This window comes from Carassius auratus, chromosome 3 (genome assembly GCF_003368295.1).
Source record: "Carassius auratus strain Wakin chromosome 3, ASM336829v1, whole genome shotgun sequence".
Lineage (NCBI taxonomy): Eukaryota > Metazoa > Chordata > Actinopteri > Cypriniformes > Cyprinidae > Carassius > Carassius auratus.
This window is the reverse complement of record NC_039245.1, coordinates 25,732,297-25,756,382: the sequence shown is the minus strand read 5'-3', so window position 1 is coordinate 25,756,382 and position 24,086 is coordinate 25,732,297. Positions and strand designations below refer to the sequence as shown.

General features: G+C 36.3%; 2 protein-coding genes and 1 long non-coding RNA gene across 4 annotated transcripts in view; 1 reads left to right on the top strand and 2 right to left on the bottom strand.

Moving 5' to 3' along the window:
- Window positions 1–1,400: 1,400 nt before the first annotated feature.
- On the bottom strand, window positions 1,401–5,815 carry LOC113052474 (parvalbumin beta). The gene is made up of 5 exons (XM_026216903.1): window positions 5,749–5,815; window positions 5,205–5,284; window positions 2,736–2,868; window positions 2,539–2,648; window positions 1,401–1,685 (listed from the first exon to the last, which is right to left on the bottom strand). Exons 2-5 carry the CDS (start codon window positions 5,263–5,265, stop codon window positions 1,660–1,662), a joined length of 330 nt encoding a protein of 109 aa, XP_026072688.1. The 5' UTR covers window positions 5,266–5,284; window positions 5,749–5,815; the 3' UTR covers window positions 1,401–1,659.
- Window positions 5,816–7,838: 2,023 nt separating this feature from the next.
- Window positions 7,839–11,327, bottom strand: LOC113052494 (uncharacterized). Its single transcript, XR_003277046.1, has 4 exons — window positions 11,196–11,327; window positions 9,171–9,261; window positions 8,029–8,899; window positions 7,839–7,947 (listed from the first exon to the last, which is right to left on the bottom strand). It is a non-coding gene; the product is annotated as an uncharacterized LOC113052494 (long non-coding RNA).
- LOC113052446 (serine/threonine-protein kinase LMTK2-like) overlaps window positions 11,240–24,086 on the top strand; it is a 30,369-nt gene continuing 17,522 nt past the window's right edge. For both annotated transcript variants that reach the window (XM_026216887.1, XM_026216882.1), the window contains exon 1: window positions 11,240–11,773. In XM_026216887.1, the coding sequence (XP_026072672.1) occupies window positions 11,692–11,773 (82 nt within the window). In that variant the 5' untranslated portion in view covers window positions 11,240–11,691. The remainder of the gene's footprint in view (window positions 11,774–24,086) is intronic.

Here is a 24,086-nt window from a genome sequence, read left to right as displayed (position 1 = left end):
AATAATACACGCTGCTGATAGTGCATGGACATATTCTTCCTATGGACACATGCTCACCGGGAGACTTCTGTTTGTGCTCTGGGTATGGACTCTTCGGTTGTGATTGCTTATATAACCGGTTATATGATTATTAGTTTCATGTCAAATGCTTCATTTGTTCATGTAGTTATAGCACTGATAGTTCATTTTGCATGAGATTTTTTGCTGTGTAAAATCTTCCCACATTAAAAATGTTGTCCTGGTTTTCTCTTAATGCTGTTTACTGTATGGGAAAAGGTCAAAAAGAAAATCTATTTTAGTTAACTCCAGCCCTCAGTTATTATATTTCCATGACTTGTTTTCTCCATTAGAGATAATGTCATCTTGAATTTACTATACTAATATAAAGTTGATAATTTAATATTTTATTGAACATTTTTTCAGTGAACTTTTAAAGATTTGATGTGAATTTATATTTAGATTTTTTTTTTGTGTGAATGTACAAATTCATTCCGGAGAGTTGCATACAAACTTCAAACAGCAGAGAGCAGCAGAGTTCATCCTGCTTGACTGGTTTTACAATAAAAACTGCCCTGAAAGCCGAATTGTTTCACTAATACTTAACTGAAAGTTGTTGTACATTAGACACGTCCTGTTTTTATCAGACATATCCTGTCCGTGATTTCAAAAATGCCCGTGTGCCGGCTTTCCTTTAGTTTTTATACTTTCTGAAAGGACATGACTGAAAGGCAGTTTGACCAATAGCGTGCAGGTATTGTAAATAATCGACCAATCGTGTGCGAGAAGGCGGGATCTACAGAGAACGGTTAAAGCAATTCAAATAATGTCCTTGAGAACCATACAGAGAATACAAAAACAAGGCGAAAACCCGGACTTTTTAGGCAAATTAGAAATCCTAGCCAGGAAAAAGGGCACATATGGTAACTCTAAATTAGAATTAAGGATAATTATATAAGTCGTCTAAAAGCTATACGATTTAAAGGGGTGTAATTAGGAATGTCAACGGTTTTCGCACCATTATGGTTAGTAGCACATTATTACAAGAGCATTGCCAGTGGCTCTAATGAAGTCGTGCCCATTGCAGGGCGTTTAATGGGTTTTGGACGACTGAGCTTGGCTGGCACTTTGTTTGAGTGTTTGTTGAGCTATTCTGAGCATTCAGAGAGCTGCCATGGACTCTTAATTGGGCATGTGAAAACTATCCTCTGCAAATCCCTTCCAGTGGATCTCGGCAAATCTCTGGGCCTTCCCTCGGCCAGCCTCGTGCCAAGAGCGGCCTGCAGGACATCCCTGACTATGAGTGCATTGTCATTAGAGCTTCCCGGGAGTAACGTCCGACAGCGGAAGGGGAACGTCGATTAGCGGCCAAGGCACAAAGCGAAAAGACTCTGCTTCAAAGACATGTTACACCAAAACTATATTTATTCCTCGTTTTTCACTCTTCCCCAGAAGTGCATTCAAGATTGTACATGTGCACAAGCCAGTGGGCTTGAAATACAACATCCAACTAACACAAACAATACCCTCATCACAACTGAGCCAACTGTCCAAAGTCAGTCATAAATAAGATCATATATAAAAAAAGTTCAGCTGAGAAAGATGTGAGCTGTCGTGAGTTCTGGTTCCTTGATATTGGAAGGGTCTTGGTCAGATGCAAATTTAAGCCTTTACAAGAGCAGCAAACTCTGTGAGATGAGACAAAGATGAGACCAGCGTTAGGCAATTCTGCACATTTCACCAATTTCATTGCCAAATATTGTAAGGGGCCTGATAGTGTTGTTAAACTGTGCTACTTTACAGATTAAATACTTATTATGTGTGGAAACTGTATAATAATGAATACTATTATTATGTATATGAATAAATATTTGTAAATATTAAGTGTATATGTAAAAAGTACATATACAATCTGAAAAGTTTAAAAAAAAAATTATGTTTCATTTGTTGGCATCCACATAAAATGGTAGAAAATGTTGTCGAAAATATAAAATTTCAATAAAAACAGAATAAAGAAATGAAAAATAATAAATCTATATGTGTGGAAAACTTTAAATTGGCTGGAAAAGTGAATGCATTTATGTGTATTCATTTACATTTTAAAAAAACGTTTCACTCAAAAAAAAGTTATTGCTAATTTTCCATGCAAAGAACTTGAAACTGGATGAAAACAAATAAATACATACATTTATATGTGTGGAAAATGTGTTAATAATTAACTGTGTTTTTTTTTTTTTTTTTATGTGCACATGAATAAATGTATGTTTAAGTAAATATTAGAATATATATGTCAAAATGACATCTACAATTAGAAATTTTTTGAACATTTTAAGAAAACGTTAAATATTATGAAAAATAAATTATAAATTAATTATTAGGCTTTACTCGACTTGTGGAGTATATTCCCAAGCTTTCTCGCCAAAAAAACAAGCCAAGCTACACTACCAAGCTTAAAAAGCACTTATTTTCCTGTTATCTATGCAACTCTTCTTGATCTCATCCGAGATGTAAAATGGGGTCAAGATGCCATTTTTCCTGTACCTTCAGCTCCAATCTTGCCATCACCATCACTGTCACCAGCAGAGAGGAAGGCCTTGGTCTCTTTGTCGGTCAGAGCCCTGGCACTGGCCTTGAAGTTCTGCAGGAACAGCCTACAGGAAGAGCACAGGCCTGTTATTAAGCCCTCCACTGCCGCTCTTTTACACTATCTAGTGTGAATGATTGATAAAGAGTCTCACTTCAGCTCCTCCTCCTCAATGAAGCCGCTGTTGTCCTGGTCAATGATGGCGAAAGCCTTCTTGACGTCATCAGCGGACTTGGCGGACAGACCAACCTTGGCGAAGAAGCTCTTGTAGTCGAAGGAGTCAGCAGCTGCAAAAAAGCCAGTATTTCATCTGATCAAAATGTTATAGACAAAACAGACAAAACCCATGCATTCCTTTCAGTATTCACCAGTCAAAGGTTTGCACATGCATGTCTTCCTCTTAATATTTTTCACATTTTAGAATAAAAATAATAAAATGTACAGAAATATTATATAGGAGTTTATTACACCGCTATGTGGAATACTTGATTCTGATTGGTCAATCGCGCCATCCAGCGGTATGTTATTCACATATTAACAACCGCCAAATTGAACAACACACTGCTCATCCGGGTACTACGAGTTGGCACTCCTTATATGCTTAACGAGTCACTCCGCTGTCGTTGACTGTGTGGCGCCATCTTGCGACTGAAAACACTTAACCACCAGGGTTGCCAGGTCTTCCCAACAAAACCTGCTCTATTGCTACTCAAATCTAGCCCAATCATGTTTAACGGGGATCCCCTGGTAAAAAAAATATGTGTAAAATACACGTTAGTGGTGGGATTCCCCTGATAAAATTCACATTTTAGAGGCTAAATATCACGTTATTGGGGTCGCTTAAATCAGAGTGAAATACGCGGATTTGGCAACACTGTTAACCACCTCGTGTTGCAATCATTTGGTAAAAACTGATCTTTTTAGCCATGTAATAAGCGGGATAATGTACATCCAGCTGGTTGTTATCTCAGAATAAACCCCTTCAGGCTGATGCAAGATAACCCTGTCTGGATATCTTTCCTTTATCAAAATGTAGTATACTTTATATAGCAAATATACAAATATCAGTGTTCTAGTTGTATACTTGTAAGTGTATCGTTTCAATACTCCTTGGGACTAAATTGGCCCACTTTCTAGTATATGAAAGTACACTTTTAAGTATACAAACTCTGAGTACACAACTAGTTTACCTCTATGTTTGTAGTTAGTACTGCAATTATACTAAAAGTGAACTTATAGTTATACTGATAGTTTACTAATTAAATAATTTGTACAGTTTTGAAGTATAGTCTCAGTAAACTACTAATTTAGTAGTTTTATACTGCAAGTATACTCATAAGTTTTCTTTAAGTGAACTTTACATCATATTTTAAGTATACTACTATGTCCCTATTTAGGTTTTAATGTGTATATATTTTGCTACAGGAATATCTGAACATCCAAAGAAAGAACACTTATCTGCTTGTAAACAAAAACATTTTAGTCTAGCTTCATGCATTATTTTTTAAACACTTTAACGTGTTTCATAAAAAAATAAAGAAATACCATTTTGAACAAAAAGCTGAAAAAAGAATATGAATTGGATTCAGAATGATAACCAAATCATAGATGGAGTCGATCAACACTATTGAACTAAATTACATCTGTTAGTATCAGGTGTTTCTTTTTTCTTCTTCCCTTGTGTTTATTTTTTAATTCTGTGCAGAAGATGTGTACTAGCGCCCTCTATGGTATAATAATGAAAACACAGATTCTAGGAGTATAGCTCAAATATATTTAGTATTTTTTTTTAAGTATAAGTCAAGTATATTTAAATTTCATTTTGAGTACATTTTAAGGAGTACATAAAGCCCATTAAAAGTACATACAAAGTAAACTAAAAGCAAATTTTCCTATTTTTAGTTAATAGCACACTTGAATAAACTTATTTTTCATAAGGGTTACGTATTGACCAAAAATATTAAACTAATCAAAACTATCACACACTATGTGGTAACCTGTAATTGTGAACTTAAAGAGCTATTTCAATGTGATTTCCTTTAATGCTTTTTGGTTTATTTTTGACGTAGGAAAAAAAAGATTTTAGCATTTTTAGGTTATTAGTTTTTTTTTAAAAATAGTGTTAAAGGAGTTCCTATGTAATTTAATATTTAGTCCAGCTCATTTATTAAAAATTAAAAAATTTTGTTTCAATTTCAACAATTTAAGCAGAAACCTTTAGACCATGTTTGCATATACCTGAAATATTAGATCATAATATAATATAACATATAAAAGATCTTTGTAGACTTACACTCATTTATATTCATTACACCTCTCTTAAGCGTTCTTTGTTTATTTATTAGTCTATATGAATCAATATTGGGTTATGTATATCAAATCTTTAGACTGAATTGGTGTTTTTAGCAGCAGCTAATAGTTAATGAATCTCTTTGAAATCATTAGCAAACACCACTGCGGTTCTTCACAGATCGTTCGGTCAGAAACAGCATTGTTTGATTATCCCATCTTTGAATTTGAACGTAGACAAACTGCTGATCTGTTAAGCAGTTGTTAATGAGTTCTAGATGGCATTCATTACACCGTGTTTACCCAGTTGTGAATATGAGACGTGATGTCTTACCCTGGCAGGCAGCGAGAGCAGCATCCACATCAGCTGCGGTGAGCATAGCAGCAACGGCCATGTTTCTGGTTCTGATTAAGCTGCAAAACAGCAAAACACTGAATCAGAACAACTCACAGAATGTATGCAATGCAATGCACCAATAAACACCTCCGCGTCCCCCCCACGGATTCGAACACGACTCCTACACAGGCATCACGGACGCTCTAAAGTGCAACTCGGATCCTGAATGATCTGAAGTGCCTGAACATAAACATTTGCACGTATCAACAGAGGCCAAGAGCACTAAAGCACGACCCATGCTCTCTAGCAGTTAACACTAACTGATCTTTATCATCTAGTTATCCTCAGCGTCAAGCCATGGACATTTAGCGTTCAAGGTCTCCGGTCTTCAGCCTCTGCATCCACAGCGGTCTCCTGATGCTCCTGACACAACATATTCCACAGGCCCTGTCCCGTGCTGTTTTCTTTGAAAAGCCTGATCCTAAAGCATTAATATGTCGCCGAACCCTTGTAGACGAATGCATCCGCTGCATGGACTCACCTTGCGCTTGTCTAAGGCGAGTGAAAAACCGAAGGAGTTAGTCGAGGTGTGACTAACACTTCTGGGGGTCCCTGCTTATATACCCTCAGCCTCCCTATTTACAGGAATTCGATGCTCAGTAACAGATACGGCATGTGGGTCTACGTTTGGAATAGTGTCGAAAAAATGTGTCTAGTAGTCAAGTTGGGCTATTTTTAGTCTCCTAAACCATGTTCAGAACCATGTGTGGGATCCTATAGATCCTGAGGCCCTCCTCTCTCAGCCGGCTCGGGTTTAACAGACGCTTAAGAAGATGTTTACTTTCAGTCCTCTTTAGTTTGATATTCCAGTACAAAAGGGCTGATGAACACATCAAGATATCACTGAACGTGTGTTTGTTTGATTGGGACGGATCGGGTTTCTCTTCCAGGTTAGAAACTGTGGACGGAGAGCTGCGCTGCAGTAAACAGCATCTCGAGGACGTAAATCATGTCATTGCATGATAAGAATAATTCAGAGCAACGCTCGGTGGCTTATTATAATCAATACCGAAACTTTAGCAGAGGTGTGTGTTCGTGTCACAGGCTGGAGTCCTGATATTGTTGGTTTCAGTGTTCAGATTGAATTATTAGTGGCCTACATTGTGCAATCTGAGGATGAAAGCTTCATGACACGCTTGAGTTTTATTGTAGGCTAAGAAAAGAATTGGTGCTGGAGCTATCTTGAAGCAATTTGTATTCAGAAACTGCTGGGAAATTTCTCAAAGAAATACAAAGAAATGGCAAAGTGACACATTGAATAATAATAATAAAAAAACTAGCTATAGGTGAAATAATTACGAGGAAATTTACCACATTGAAATAAACATGAACATTTGACAATATAAAGACTTAAATAGTATTGTCTTGTAAAACGCACTCCAATAATCTCAGGTTTTGAACTTTGAAAGATATATATATATATTTTGCAGTGTATCCTTCTATTATTAAATGAATATCATTTAAATTATTTATTTATGTTGTTTATTTATTTATTTAGCAGTGTAAAACAGATTGGTTAATTGCAGTTTTGAATTTTGAATAATTGATAATCTTTTAAATTATTTGAGCCATTATTTTTATCCCCAAAAAAAATAGTGAAAATAATTTTCACTTTGAAATAACTTATACATTTCACAAATAATTACGAAGTAATTGTACACATTGAAATAAACATGACATTTTGACATATAAAGAATGACAGTATTTTCTAGTAAAACGTACTTCCATAATATTTGTTTTATTTATAACTTTGAAACAGATGTATATATATATATATATATATATATATATATATATATATATATATATATATATATATATATATATATATATATATATATATATATATATATATATATATATATATATATATATATACTCTATATATATATATATATACTCTATATATATATTGCAGTGTATCCTTCTATTATTAAATGAATATTATTTTATTTGATTTTGATTAGATTTTATTTATTGTGTTATTGTTTTTTATTGTTGTCATGTATTTCATACACTTGAATATAATAAAAGATCGCACAAGGCAAAGCTGGATAAAATAATTTCCGTATTTGGAGACTTTGATTATATAGAGCAGTTTCATATTCTATGATCACTAGTTACAGAAGCAAGTTTTTTATTTGTTCCCAATTTGCACATTTACTACAAAAAGACTTGCTAAACATATTTTAATGAGCAACTCACAGGTAATGCATGCAAATAAATAAGAGAGAATCATCACATTTTCATCTCAGCAAGGTGAAAAACCCCAAATGTTAGATATAATCTAATCTACTATAATATAAATTTTTTTTAGATTTAGATTTTAGATTAGATTCACTGACAGAGGCAGAAAAGACCCTGCTGGACTTCCCAGTCTTTTAGGATAATCAGTTCGTCTGTACGTTATCCAGTAAATGAAGAAGAATAGGTCTAATTCTCGTTTGTCCAGCTGATAAGTCCCTCAGGCTGAAAGAAGAGCCAGACACTGAAGGAGGAGCCCTGGTTTCAATAGGAGTACGGCTCCCAGGGGCCTAATCTGAAAGGCATGAGCAATGATTTGGCTTTACCTTCCATCCCAATTTTGCCGTCTCCATCACTGTCCCCAGCTCCCAAGAGAGAGGTGGTCTCGTCCTCCGTGAGCTCTCTGGCCTTTGAGCAGACGTTCTGGAGGAAGCATCTGGAACAAGCATGCAACCATTCAATTACATAATGCATACTAATAATACAAGTTGTGATTGAGGTTGAAAGAGTGCTTTACTTCAGCTCCTCTTTTTCAATAAACCTGGTCCAGGACCTTGAACTCCTTCTCCCCGTCTGAAGTAGCTTTACATATCAGTCACACTTGTCTTGTGGTTGAAAGTCCCGGGGCTGAATGACAAAAAAATGCTCAACAACATGAAAATATTTAGACTGTTTATGCATTTGCATTTTGTACAAAATGTCCATCCATTTGGACTGAGCACAGTTTTAACATAAACCAACGAATAAACATTATGTGATGCATATTTGTCAGTAATAACTGGGTTTATATACTTATGATCTATAAATGCTATTTTTATTCAATCTCATATAATTGAACTAATATTGCTTATAGTACACAGCTAGCCATCGCTGGAGATATTCACAATGCTTATACTTCCTAACTGTTTTCATGGTGTACAGATTCATGTTGATTTATGCTTGAATAAATACACTATAAAATTAGGATTATTTAAATGAAATCAGTAGATGCCAAAAGTTAATGACAAACTATGCCATGATTTTTTTCTGACCTGTTTCTAAGACGTTTAATGAATGAGTGACAGATATGCATCAAGTTAAGTTGATTGTTTTATTTTAAATTGGATGGAATATGCATATAACTCAAATGAATAAATCTTAAAAGTAGGCCTTTTTCTAGCATCATTTTTGAAAATATGTGCATGTGATTTAAAAAAATTGCTATATTCCATCGGTTTGGACAACATGTTATTGTGTGGCATTTGGGATGAATAATTACAGTAAGTATGTGATCTGATATCTGCTTGTCTGGTGTGTGTGTGTGTGTGTGTGTGTGTGTGACACCGTGACAAGCCTGGATAGCTGCATCAATGTCATCTTGCTTCAGGTGTCCTGCAAGTGCCATGTTTCTTCAAAAACGAAGTATTACAAACAGAAGTTTCCATTAGAGAGCCATCAAAGTATTAAACCAATATGCATGTTTTATTTGTATTTGTATCATCGCAGTGACATTTTTACAAGCTTTTCTGTCAAATCTGAATGTACCAATAAAGTAGAATAAGCATTTACAAAAATGCTGCTAGCCTTATAATTAGGTATGACCTTGGGAATATGCATGGATGCAATGCATTGCAATGAAAATAACAACTTGTTAAAAATTCTGATTCAGATGACACTGACCATTGGATGCGTTGTGGAAGTGATGTGTGCTCCTCAGATGTATCCTCAGCAACAATGAAGACACAGAGACCCTCTCCTGCAGTTCTGGGACCTAAAGAGCAGAGAGAGCATAAAACCCATGCCCCAAAACCCAAAGAGGCCACAAAACACCTCCCTCCTTATTAGCTAATCCAAGCAGATCATTAGCACAACAATGTTAATGGTGTTGAGATGAGGTCACCTTACTAATATATTCATAAAACAAATAAGCTAAAATAAAAGTTGTAAATAAAATAGGAAAATTAGTCAATGCATTAACTAACATGAGCTATGAACATTTTGTTTTACACCATTATGTTTTAAGTATTTTCCCACCTATTTAACTTTTTATAATAATTTCTGTCATTTCTAATCAAAGATTTAACCTGATTGGAACTGTTTGATTATACTAAAAGCAGTTAAAAGTTGTAGCTAGATGCAGTGTTTTTTCATAGCTTTAACAATACTTAATGGAAGGCTGATCTTTATTTGTGTTTTTTTTTCTTTGTGTAAAAGGCACAGATTAGAACCTTATACATAAAACTGGAGGAACAAACCCATTTTTGTTGAAAAAAAAAGAAAAATATGTTTGGTGGTGAGCTGGGAAAAGGCTTTGGGGAGTGGGATTCTCAGGTGATACAGTATAGTGTGCATAAAGGAGCAATAGTGAGTGGGCAAAAAGCTTTTTTCCACACCATTTTCATTTCTATTTCATTCATCTCAGGTGTTCTGTAACAGCTCCTTCTTCTGCTGTTATTAAATGAAGCTATGATGCTGTAAGTTGCTTCATATTTTTGTGGAAACACCATTCACAAGTTGGGGATCGGTAATTTTTTTAATACAACAACAACAACAAAATAAAGAAATTAATACTTCCATTAAGCAAGGATGCATTGAATAGGTCAAAAATGCACATTAAATACATTTATAAGGTTACAATTAATTATTATCTTTTTTAAATAAATGCTGTTATATGAATTTTCCATTCGTCATTCGTATAAGAATTCTGAAAAATCATGATTTCCACAAAAATATTAAGCAGCAAAATTTTTGTCAGTATTGATAGTAAGAACCATAATTAATATTTCAATACAAATAATAATTTAGCAGAAATCTGCATATTAGACTGATTTCTGAAGGATCATGTGACACTGAAGACTGGAGTAATGATGCTAAAAACTCAGCTTTAATTACTTAAATTACTGCTTTTTATTGTATTTCTGGTCAAATAAAAGCAGCCTTGGTGAGCATAAGAGACAAAAAAAAAAAAAACCTTTAATACTTTTTTACTGGCAACGTTCTTCAATCCACAAATTAAAACAAAAAAGGTGGCCTTTATCCTGAAAAACAAGGCTTTTTACCCCAAATGCCTAAAACTGTTTATAAAACACAACTGATTCCATTACCTTGAACAAAACAATCAAAACATTTCAGAAGAATTTCAGAGGTTCTCATTATCTTCATACGTCTGCATCATTATTATAAAAAAATACAAATACAAAACAAATTAATACAAACACACACACACACACACACGTCTGGTTCACTATCCTTGTAAAGACTCGTAAGCGTAACAGTTTTTATTCTGTACAAACTGTATTTTCTATCACCCTTTACACCAACCCTACACCTAAACCTACCCCTCACAGGAAACTTTCTGTGTTTTTACAATCTCAAAAAAACTCATTTTGTATGATTTATAAGCTTCTGTACCCAATAGGTCTTCAATTAGTTGGTGTGTATTCAGGTTTAAGTCTCCACCACCAGTATAGAAAAAATGAACAGGGTATGTACACACACACACACACACACACACACACACACATATCGATAGATAGATAGATAGATAGATAGATAGATAGATAGATAGATAGATAGATAGATAGATAGATAGATAGATAGAAACACAGTGTATATCAATATCTATCTATCTATCTGTCTATATAGATTTACAGATGTTATTATAATTATTCTCCCATATAAATATCAAGAAACAGTATAAGTTACTCCTGTGCTCTAACACAAGTCCAGTGGTTGAGCATCAGCAGGATGTTGTGTCAGCTTCACGGTTTCCTCCTGATGCAGGTTCAGTGTTGCTCGTCCTGATCGAAACCCTTTCTCTCTATAACACGGCCGCTCATCTGAACGCTGTCCGTTTCTGTCAGCGCCGCGTGGAAAAGACTTGTCCTCACATTTAATCGTCTTAGAGAGCTAGTAAACGAACGAGCGGTTTTAAACGATGAGACATATTCGTGAGTAAGACGCCGGTAGCGGTTAGCATTAGCTTAGCTTCATGAACACCACAGCAGTGTCGCGTTAGCTAACGCTCATTAACGCGACACATGACTAATATCACACAACATGCGTCTTTGACACGGCGGACATAACGATTTAGATGTACATAGACATAGATGAGCCAGCTCAGGCGTCATCTGCGTTATTTATTCAGATGTAATAGCTGTTTCGAGGTAGCTGAGGTAGTGGATTAGCCCTAGTGCTGAGGATGGAGGCTCTTCGTGGAGGTGTGTGTTTACTAGGATTTGCCAGTCTCACACAAGCTGCTCCTGTCTCAAATACACACGCAGGTGAGTTGTCAAACACGGTCAGTCACATTATAATGTGTGTCTGCTCATATTTCACTCATGGTTTCCTTTATAATAGTGGTATGCGGCTGCTATGGTATAACGTTAGTGGGGTTGTGGCTAAAAGGGATACACAGCAAAAACCGGAAGCGACCAAAAAACTGAATTTCCTACCCATTAGATTGTTTTGTAAGCGCCTAAACCTACCTCAACCCTAAACCTACCCCTTTAAATAATGCAAAAATAGTCATTATTGTTGTACATTGTGAGTTAAAATAGCCTATATTGAGTGGTTGTTTCTGTATGCCATCTATCCTAAACCGTACAGTGGTGGTGATACCATATTTACATGGTACTTACAAAATAACAGAGTAACAATACTACCATGGGATATGTCTGAATACCGTGTTACTATCCTGGAAGGATTTTCTGATGGTGACACCTGACCTGTGTGTAAACAAACCACCCTGACAGTGAGCAAAACTATCAACAAATAAGCACTAATCCACATCAACATTGGTTTGGAACAGGAAATGCATGCTATGTTGACTGATCATGAGCACTTTATTAATGAGTCAGTAGTCAGGGTTGTGTAACAGGTAAATCTTAAACCTTTGTGTTGGGCTTCAGAATGAAGTCACTGCAAGCAGATGTGTGGTGAGTAAGTGATACGGTCATCAGAGGCTTATGGAAAAACACCTGACATCCTCCATGCTTTTTGCAGATGCTTTTATCCAAAGCGACGTACATTGAATCAAATGTATAGAGTTTTACCAGTTCATTCATTCCCTGGGAATCGAACCCATGACACTGATGGTGTTTAAGCTAAACCATTTTGATGTATGGTTTACACTTTTTAGCGGTTTCACTAAAACCAGATCAGGTGTCCACCTTTTTCATCCTCCCCATGATGGCTTGCACGAGTTATGAGAGAAACTGTACTTAAAATGTTACCAATTAGATACAATACAAATTAGTTTGAGCTCAGGGCTGGGTGGGCAATATGATGATATATATATATAGGATGGACGAAATTAAAAGTCTATCGATTCATATTGTGCTCCATCGATTATTTCGTGGTGCCGAAAAATACATTGTTGACAGCCGTACGTTTTCATTATTTGGATGACTGCAGTCTTACATGCATTACACGGGCATGTAGGCAGACAAGTGAATAACAGCATGTATGCGCTCACGTCACGTTGCTGTGTGCATGGTCACGAAAACTTAATGTTTGCATGCAGTTTAAAACAACAGATTTTAGGCAGTTGAAACACAAACAACAGAGCTATATATATATATAATATATAGATAGATAGATATATAGATGGATATAACTTACACAGTGAAGACTAATTCATTTACACAATGTATTTCTTATTTATTGTATTTTTTGTCCTTTTCTTGTAATTCGTTTCTTGCTCTTATTTCACCATTGACTGTTTATGTATCTCCAGTGAGCTTGAGTTTTTTTTTTTAAACTTTTTTTTTCTTGTATTATTTTGACATTGACATTGTTGACAAGGATTATGAAATTCCTATGGTATCAAATTTTAATATCATAAAAAACCTTATTAAAAGAAAAAATAACTATATCAAGATATATATCGTTATCGATATATAAAATATAAAATTAAAGCTTTTGGTAATACGCCCATCCCTATTTGAGCTATAGCGTTTGTACAGTGGGACTTGATTATTTTCTTTACCCTTCAACCAATGAACATCATAAAGAGAATTAAAATGTCAGAGTATTAACAAATTACTTTCAGCAGACCGTGAATAACCCCAAAAGCTCATACGAGTCCATGTCTTTATTATGTAACGTACATGAATGTTGCGTGAATGAAACAAAGTTTATTATCTGGAACATTGATGTATTATTCAGTGCTTCTGTCATAAATTGTTGCCATCAATCATATTTGCCCTCTTTAAACTATTTTCCATTAAACTCTGTATGTGAAAACAAACTGGGAAAGAGGCACGAGAGATGATTTGAGGAGAAAAACATGTTCATTCCAGTGAATTATTCATGTTCATTGAATCAGGAGAGTAGACCACAAGAACACAGTCTCTGTTGTCTTCTCCAAATACTTACAGCAGGAACATTTTAAAATAAAAATCAGGTGAAACAGAACACAACTAGCAGACTGAAAAGAGCTCTTGTCACAGATACTCTTGTGATACCAATGTCATATTAAAATACCAAGCGTTACATTACGTTGCTTATGTCTAGAAATAGAGCATGACGAGAAATACACCTCATTCAGTCAAAAAGACAAATGGGGTTTATTTATAAGCACATCTTTATTATTTGAAAGGATTTGTTTCTGTCATTTCGAGTGAACGTTCCCCAAACTGTATGTGCCACCCATAATGTAAAACACAGTAGACTTGTTTGGACAAAGGTGTTTGGGGCTACTTCCTTATAACAGGTGGCATGACTTACAGTAAGCCAACACGTAAACCCAAGCATGGCCCTCTTATCAGTGCTGAAGGATTTACACGGTTAGAAGGTCTTTTAGAAAGATGACTTTGTAATTACAAGCACTTTATAATCATGTTTGATCCCATCAACCATCTACATGTTTTGAATATTATTTTAAGACCACTTTCTACAAGGCCAATTGGGCCATTTGTCTCTCAGTAAGCAAATGGTCTGGTTCATTAGCAAGTACTGATGATGATGTAGTGAGGGAAGCAGTCGGCGCAATGTGATGAAGTCTGCTGATTAATAGCGCTGACCCAGATGGAGTGTCCTCACTGCTTTGGTTTGGTGATTATATTTGTATTCAGGGTTCAGGCTTGATCAGCAGTCTTTGAAACATCAGGCAGGTGCTGCTCGGGTGTTAATATATATACCCTGATGGGGATTGGATTCAGATGGGATTCTTTTAACTGATGCAGTGCATTAAGAAATCAGAAATTTGGTCTTAATTCTGTCTGATTCTTCATGCACAACAGTTTTGCTATGACAGTTATGATTAAATATTTAATTGTAAATATAAACTGCAGACACTTTTAGTCCTTATGTTTTAAATAGGCAAAATATAAGGCCCTGGTATACTTCAAACGCATTTGAAGAACGAACTAATATGACGTAATCTAGAACAAAATACGGCCGAAACAAAGTTTGTTTTGAGTTTGTTTTGGCAGTTCGACAGCTCACCAAAGCAAACTTTCTGGGGGAGTTTGCTTTGGCTCCTAAACACCTTTGAGTTTCTATTGGTCCGTGGTGATTACGCAATCGGTGAGTGTGTTTTGAAACTCCACCTTCGTTGACGCTTGATTGTTTTTTTTCTTGGTTCGTTCCTCATTCTGTGGAGGTCTTACAGTAGAGCAACATCTCCTGATTACGCTGGAGTGTCGAATAGCTGAGCTGCACAGATATATCCACACCTGTACGATCGCTCGCCGACAGACTTTAAAGATTCAGAGAAAGTAGTGACTTCCTAGAAAAAAATTGGAAGGATCTTGGTGTCGACGACCAGGAGTAATGCAAAAATCGATGAAGAGAAACATCCCAAACAAGTTTTCCAAAGCCATGAACAGATTGAAAGAAAGAGTAAAGAAATAAGGTGGCAAGTACTAAATAAATGAGTTTCAGATAAATGTTACGCCATACTGCTGCTGTTGTTGTTGTTTTGTCGCGAATTTAAAGGGTACACAGTAAATTAAATGCCAAACGAATATACAATAATAAACCTTTGTTTTTATCAAAAGTAAATCATGGCACCACATAAAATATAAAATGGTGTAACAATTTATCCAGTTTAATAAAATAAATGAACAATAATAAAATAAAGTAACAAACTGACTCCAGTATTTTTTGTCCACATCATGCTAAAGTTCTCAGACTTTGAGCCATTCACACTTCCCATAAAGGACTGATTATGGAGTGGTTGTCTTGTATTGCAGACATGAATCTTGAGTTGCGAGCATCATGACATCTTTACTTTAATCTACACCCCACCTCCTGCAGCGCGGGGGGGTTGGAAAGTTCATTAACAGTGTACCGTCGCTCAGCCTTTTCAAACTTATTTTTGTCCTGAAGCAAAGAACGAAAAAGAACTTCGTTTGACGCATATTGGGGCCTATACACATGAACATAATCAAAAATGGACATAAAATGTTTATATTTTGTAAATAATGCTTTGAATTGTCAGATCTAGGTCTGGGTATGTTTACCTACCTAGTCACAGTCAGACTGTCTTTCTGTTTTACTCTGCATTTCTTCTCTGGTCATCTGTGTAGTGTGTGAGTGTGTGTGCCGTCTTTCATTTCTCACCCCTGCTGCATCTTCACATCGTTCCATGCAGATGAGCTAAATGTGGAAGGAGGGCTATTGATAGTTGTCTTGACTGTGTTTCAGCTTGCCCCTATGACACAATTTCCCAGCACCAGACTTGAAAGTCAGAAGCCGTTTTTTTGAAACGCCCTGTTCCTGCACCTTGTGGGGTGTTGTCAAAAAAAGATTATCATTTACAGACAAAACGTGACATAATCATCATTGTTTATTTTCAGTTGGGTAGTTGCAGTCATGCTGTCATTATTCAATCTAGAAATCTAACAACAGTGCTTAAACCAGTCAGACAGTCATTTTAGCAAATGGAAACACCTTTGCACAGCGCTAATTCTTTACAGACAGAGTGATTTATTGGACAGACTAACCCTAAGTGTTCCTGTGGCTCAGTGGTAGAGCATTGCGTAAGCAGCACAAGGTTGTGGGTTCGATTCCCAGGGAATACATGTTAGGTAGAAAATGTTTGCCTGTATGCACTCGCTTTGGATAAAAGCAATAAATGCAATATAATATAATATAAATATTATATAACCCTTGTATGCAAAACTACACATTTTAAAATCAACTGTTCATAAGGTTTGTTGTTAGACAAGGTGAACAGAATTGGTGCTTTGATTGCGGCTTTGTGGCAGAGATTGTGTTTAGAGCCATAATCCTTTATAATCTTTCAAATGTTGTATTGTACAAGCTCCTTTTTCCATTTGCTGAAGTTCACCCACACAGCACTTTATTTTTAGCACACTGACAGTCAGCCAATATAGACCCATGATGTAGTCTTGAAACACACAATGTAAACCCCAAATCATCAGTATAAGGCTATTAATAAATATAATGATAATTATGACCACAATATTTAAAACTACATTTATCTAAACATTTTCATATTGTCTTAAAAATGAAAGACCTCGTGACAAGACTTAGACCCTGTTAACACATGGCATTAATTTTTTATTTAATGTTTTGAATGCCAATCAAATTGAATGAAGTTGTCCGCGATGAATACAGGTGTAAACGAGGTCTTGTGATTTTTGTGTTCTGAGATGGTCTTAAATCAGTTTGACCACATTGCATGTGTAGTTTAAACGCTTCTCTGTCCATGCTCATTGGAAAAACATGCCTCTACTATCTACATTTTTGCAAAACAAAAACGTATTTATACATTAGATGTCGACCGATTGATCAGTTTTGACGATTAATCAGCACTGATAGTTGATTGCAGGAACTATTGGCTATCGTTAAAAATCCATAATCCGTGCTGTTTGTTTTGACATGGACACTTCAGATGTGGATTAAACAGACAATGACGTGTGTAAACAGTATACTAAAGTTCATGTTTTCATATGCTTACTATGTAATTAATTTGTTGACTAGATGTTGAATTTGAAATAGATCTGTAGATTGCTTTCAAGGCTAACGTGGCCGAAACACACACAAGTCTGACCCAAATGTTTAATGTCACGATTGTTACCATCTGTGCATTAGTTTATATCCAGCTGGTCACATTAGCGTATTTGTTAGCAGCGACATTGCAGATTTAAAGCTAGTGACATTTATATGTTTATTCAGCTGACAGAAATCCTGCCTCGCCACAGAGTGCCATTCACAGTTTTGATTAAATGACATTTACATTTAGGGATGCACGTTATTATCAGACCATTAACTGAGTCGGCCGATAAAGGCACCGGCTCGATATGAAAAATTATGCCGAGATAGCTTGTCATTAGGTGTGTTTGCTTGAAGTGTCTGTGCTGACCAGTCAGTGTTTAACATCAAAGTACCGCAATCGGTTTGCGTGAAGCCACTTCAAGTTAAACACACCAATTGTTGAAGCAAACCTTTGCCTGAATGGTGATTAGATTCACTGTTTTGAATCGCTGTATTTAATATAAGAATGCATAGCAGAATGACCCCTAAACCTATCTGAACGAATTGGGCCAGTGCCACTTCCTCAAGAAAGTTTATCATTCTCACGTGTTTAAAGTCTTGTCAGATCAAATATTAAAGTGATTTTAAGCCATTCTAGTGCAAGAGATCTCAATACGGTACCCACACGCTGTGATATATAATTTCTGTGTGCACACATGGTGAATGCCAAATTGAGTTTTCTTTCACATCTTAAGTAAATACACACAAAAGTATGTCTGAATGGCTGTCTTCATGAGTATTCTTCTAAGTTCTGTTGGGTATTTGAATATAAACAGTTCTGCACAGGAGAAACTTGGTGGTTTTCCAAACAAAAATAAATATATACTATAAGTATCGGCATCAGCTATCGGCCAAAATGAGTTGAAAAATATCGGATATCTGCAAAAATCCAAAATCGTTAATCCCTAATTATATTTGTCCCAAATCATAGTTAATGTACATAATGACTTTACCCTAGACTGTAAAATTGTATATTGCGGATTTTTCAATGAAACATTTGTCTTTCTGTGGCTCTAATAAAGTCTGTATGCTTCATTTAGAGAGCCGAATAGATTGCGCTTTCTCCTACTGTTTGCTATGTTTTTTTTTTATTCTCTTCAAATAATGTGCTGACAGGAAATTTCTAAGTAGTTGGCCTATACTTGTTCCTGTTTGCAATAGTGCTACTGTGCTGTAACATGGTACTGTACTAGGTAACACTAGTAAAACGACGCTACCCTCTCGTGACACTATGCTCTGCTCACATGCTCTGAAAATAAAAGCTTTGTAGGGTTATACATTATTTGGAAAATTGCAAAAAAACTAAAAATAATTAAATGTAAATTAAATCAGATTATTTTTACTTATAGCTGAATTAAAATAATATATTGATCCAGTTTCATTGTTTTACTTTCAATAAAATTGTGGTTATTTTATCGGTTTGCATTTTTTTTTTATTCAGTGAATGACCTCATAACGCGTTTGCCATAGTGCATGATTTAAAAACTAATACCTAATAAATCATCACATATCTGGCTCCATATGTAGGCTTATGTTTTTTTTCCTGACATTGTAAACTTGCTCGGTAGCTCACATGGTACAGCGCTGCACTTGTGATGCACTTAGGTATGAATCCAGTGAAAGAGTCAAGGCACTCAATAAAACGGCTCAAGGACTTAATTTGACATGAACCAAGAGAAAACATTACCGTCTCTAGCCACCAGAGGGCGCTCTATGCTGCTCAGTTCTCCTGTAGTCTACACTGAAAACATAGAGCGCCCTCTCGCAGCTGTAGACGGTAATGTTTTCTCTTGGTACTTGGTTTAAATAAATGCGACTTCTAGTCCAGTGCGAAAAATATGGTATTTATATACTATGTTGTCCGATGACGCTGTACATAGTCATATCAGTGGAATTCAAGCGATCACTGTCCCAGCGTGCAGTGAGTCAGGAAACTTACCAGTGACTGAATTCGTGTACACGATCTACTGACTCACGAGCTCTGGAACTAGATGTGAATGACATCAAAGCTAACAGAACCTGCAAAGATCTAGCTTTGTTTTCATGTGGCTTTTAAATCTAAATTCAATAATTGGTTAGCTTGTTGGATGATTAGTGTCTTTGTGTTGCATCCTTACTTGAAACTCCTAACATCTGTCCACATTTATGCAAAATCCAGAAAACAACACCTCGTCCAATTGGGTCATCTCCACTTCTGTGTGAGCAGACATCACTTCATTATGCAAGAGAGCTGAAATAAGAGCTGACAGTTTGGTGTTTATTGGCCTGAGAAGCAGCTGAATAATTTGTGCTGCTTGCCAAGTCATGATATAAAGTCATGACTCAGATAAGAAGAACAACTGGGGAGGTGATTGTGCTGCTGCCCACTGCTCATCAGTCATCAGAGGATTCAGGGTTCAGTCTGACCGCTGTAATGATCAGCACATCTCTCAACCCCTCATAACCTATGCTGTTACTGAGCTGGAAGCTTGCCTCCTTTTGCTCTCGCTTGGTCGCAGATGCATTGGCCTTTTAGACTTTGATTGCTTGGTGTCCAAAGCACATGATGTAGCATTGTTATAGATTTACTATCAACTAAAAAGTAATCTAGTACTCTCACTCGGTATACCATGCTCTTTATGTCTGAAACTGTTGATGTAAACGAGACACCATTTATTATTAATAATTAAACCTCTGACCTCCTTTCTGCAAAGTTGGGTGTTGTGAAATTTTACGTTCACATCCTTCAAGGGCTCATCTATGGACTGCTGTGCTCTTGATTAACCCCAGGTTGTCCCTGTAGTAACTGTGGCTTAAAGGGGTCATATGATGCAATTTAAATGATCCTTTTCTCTTTGGAGTGTTACAAGCTCTTGGTGCATGAAGAAGATCTGTAAAGTTGTAAAGACTAAAGTCTCAAATCCAAAGAGATATTCTTTATCAAAGTTAAGACTCTGCCACGCCCTCCTAAAACGGCTCATTCAGACACGCCCCCACATATCTACATCACTATGTGGAAATATTTGTGTAATGCTGCCCAAATGTTCACACGAAGAAAGGTGTGGTTTCAGAAACTGCAGTTAGTGTTGAAGCAGCCATGTCAGGGAGATGGACATCTAGGCAAAAGCACTTTATTTGGGCTTCTGAAAGTAGATGCATTTAGGAATCAGAACAGCAATGAATTTTATGGACGACCGTTTCATGAACCTAGGAGAGGAGGTACTTCTGACTTTACTTCTGGTGATGCTAAAGATATTGTTGGTCATTCAGGGTTTCTGTTAAAAAAAAAAAAAAAAAAAAAAAAGTTGTAATGGATCATATTAAGTATTATTAAAAGCTAATACTACAACAAATTCTACTACCATAGACACAATATACAATGCACTATGGATTGATGAGCTGCGGCTTATCTTCCTGCTTGTTCTAAAAAGCTAAACAATTCAAAACGAACTCCGTTATTTTGGCAGGAGATTACAACAAATAATATATTTTACATGTAGCGCGTCGATTCAGCGTGGGAAGACTCTCGCTCTCTCTCTCTCTCTCTGTGCGTGTGTGAGAAACAGCGCTATCAGCAAAGCGACGGTGAGTTGAGCGCCTTCACACAGTGAGTTTACAGAGCATCAAATACAGGTGTACTGTGCGTCCATTGAGATGAAGTGAAAAGTACAGATCGCTTGATAGAGAGAGAAACTCAGTCAGTGTTCAGCGAGTGAAAATATATCTGTGCTAATCTTATAATAGCCATGAACACACACACTGGCGAGTAAAATCTAAAAATGTATTAGCCAACGGCTAACAATAGACATCATTTAGTCCCATAGAGTAAACTTTAGTGATTTACTCGCAATGTTGAGGGTTGCTATTGGAAACAAATCGCTTCCTAATCCTTGGCAAATGACTCTAATATTAAATGTATATTCTAAGAAAATTACAGTTTTCTGACCTTAGTTGCATTTAATCATGTTGTAGGGGACTCCAACACAATATTAGGACACTTAAAAATACCATATGACCTGCTCTTTAATCATTATTTGTTTTATTTTTCATAAAATCCATAAAGTTTGGGCTTTCTTGTCATGTTTTGTCATTTGAAGTACATTATGTTGTGTATTCATTGCACCTGTTTGCAAAATAAAATTTCTAGTAACTTGTCACCGCTACCAGATTTGCTGTATGTAACTAACTTGATTATCTTGTAAGATCAGGTTTAATAAATGTAAAAATATGCGTGTTAGTTCTGGAAGCAACAGTTACATTCACCGTCTTGTTGTTTTGGCAGGTGGGTGCTCTTTCTACACAGTCAGCTGTCTCTGATTACTTGCTGTTTGTATTATATTGTGCTTACATGAGTTTATTTCATGTGCCTGGGTCTTGTCTCTTGTGGCTGCCTAGCAATAGGCCTCCTATGTACATCCAAGAGCTCGTTAACGAAGGCGATCATTTTTTTCAGTTTAACGCATTCAAAATATTTAACGTAGGGGCGGGGCTATGGTTAGCCAACCCACTCACAACTGCTGCTTCTGTCACTTTTTCTCATGACAAGAAGTGAATTTATTCAGTCGCAGAATGACTGAACAGGAGACGTTTCAGACATGTGCTCCACTTTAGCATCAGGTGCTAGTTAAGCGAGCACGGACGGTCCTGCGCTCAAAGCGTCGGTGCGTGCTTCCTTTGTGCGTATCCTTTCATATCAAACTGTGAAATATACTATGTGCAAGCAGTGTCATGGTCAGTTAAGTCTTGGAATTACCAAAAGGTGATTAAAGCTGACTTAAACTGTCTATGCATGTAATATATTTTATACTTACAAAGAATACAGAGAACAGAATAAATGGCTGTGGGAAAAGTGAATGATCCTATTATATTAAGTGTTTCAGACAAACTAACACACAAGCACACTGTTTAAAGCTCCCTGTCCTTTTATTAGATGCATTTGTTGTTTAATACATTTAAGACATTTCTTTAGTGTATATAGCTTGCATCTCAAGGTTGTGTCCTTGTCTGTAAATCTTTGAAATTCACAGACGTATTGCCATTTTGCATAAAGGCTCATCCTGACAGCTGTCTGTCTGTAAACTGCGGAGTATTTTTCAGCTGGTTGCAGCAGCATTGACAGATTTTTTTTTTTAAGACCGATTCTTTGTTTGTTTAGTAAAGCACGACTTAAAACTTTTTGTTTTATTATATAAAAAGCAAGAAGCAAGTTTTTGTTTTTCTTTCCCCTGCTATATCAAACTGTTCCCGTGACTTTAAAACAGACGTAAATATAGTTAAAAATGTTTACGGCAAACACTGAAGTTTACATCAGGAGTAAATCTCACACACACTAAGACCTGCGTACTACAAACCGCCTTTTATAAGTAAGTGTTCAAAATAGCTCCGTCTTTGTTCCTCATGTTTCATGGTTGTGTGTGTGGCCTGTAGGATTACTGAAGTCACATTTATTACTATTATGGGAGATCATACCAGCCATTGATGAAAGACCTGTCCTAGCATATTATCCATACATACACATCCTTGTCAGCTAATTGTGAAAGACAAACTACTGGGTTAGCAACACGCCAAACACGCATGGACCCATGTGAGGCTGGCGGCCCAACTCATCTGATCTGAGATCTGTGTTACTGACCTCTACTGCCACCAATTATGCAGCCTGCTGTTCTGAACCACAGAGGGTTGTTTTGTTTTGATGAGAGGAATGGAGAGTGGTGTTAATAGTGCTGTAGCGACAGAACAGGTGCTGAAGCACATCCAGCCTTTCAACACTTGATATCTGAACTGCTGTTAGACCCGTTCAGAGAAAAATGTCCTGCGAATGGTTTGTGTGTAGGCAGCTGAGAGAACAGACTCATCTGAAGACGCTTCATATCAAGTGCAAAACTCTTTTAGTCAAGCAGCTGTCTGCTGAAATGCTCATACCATTGGTCCCTAAGTACAAAGAAAATTTCCAACTTCGGCCCAGAATTTTCATTTCGGTGCATCCCTAGTATCTTGTGTGCTAATTTTATTCTCCAAAAATCTTAAACTAAAGATTTTATGTGAAGGCTACTGTAACCATCATATGCAGAAGATCAGTGACACAGTAAACATTTCAGTTCAGTACATATACTTGTTAATTAATATTATCCATTAATTGGATACCATTTATTGTCATTGTATGGATGTTTTTGACATCCTTAAAGGAACTTAGGCTTATTATCCAAATCTCCTTGATTTAAACGCTTGAGTTTTACAGTTTATGAATCCATTCGATCAAGTCGATCTCCGGGTCTGGTGGTAGCACTTATAGCTTAGCTTTGCATAGATTATTGAATCAGATCAGACGGTTAGCTTCTTGCTCAAAAATAACAAAATAATTTATATATTTTTCCTATTGAAAACTTGATTCTTCTGTAGTTACATCATGTACTAAAACTGACAGAAAATGAAAAGTTGCGGCAGGTGCAATGATATTACACAGCATTTGAAATAATCCCATTTTACAGCAGTGAAGTTCCTTGATTATTACGCCGTATAGTTAGAGTATAGTTCCTAGCCATATAGACTTAGATAATCACAACTTTTCATTTTCCGTCTGTCCTAGTACACAATGTAACTACAGAAGAG

What these genes read in the sequence shown, in the direction of transcription:
- LOC113052474 (XM_026216903.1), bottom strand. Translation starts at nt 5,265, where the DNA reads ATGGCCGTTGCTGCTATGCTCACCGCAGCTGATGTGGATGCTGCTCTC. An exon ending in ATTGAGGAGGAGGAGCTGAA is followed by an intron (nt 2,649 to 2,735) that starts GTGAGACTCTTT and finishes CTCTTCCTGTAG; the next exon opens with GCTGTTCCTGCAGAACTTCA. An exon ending in TGGCAAGATTGGAGCTGAAG is followed by an intron (nt 1,686 to 2,538) that starts GTACAGGAAAAA and finishes CTCATCTCACAG; the next exon opens with AGTTTGCTGCTCTTGTAAAG.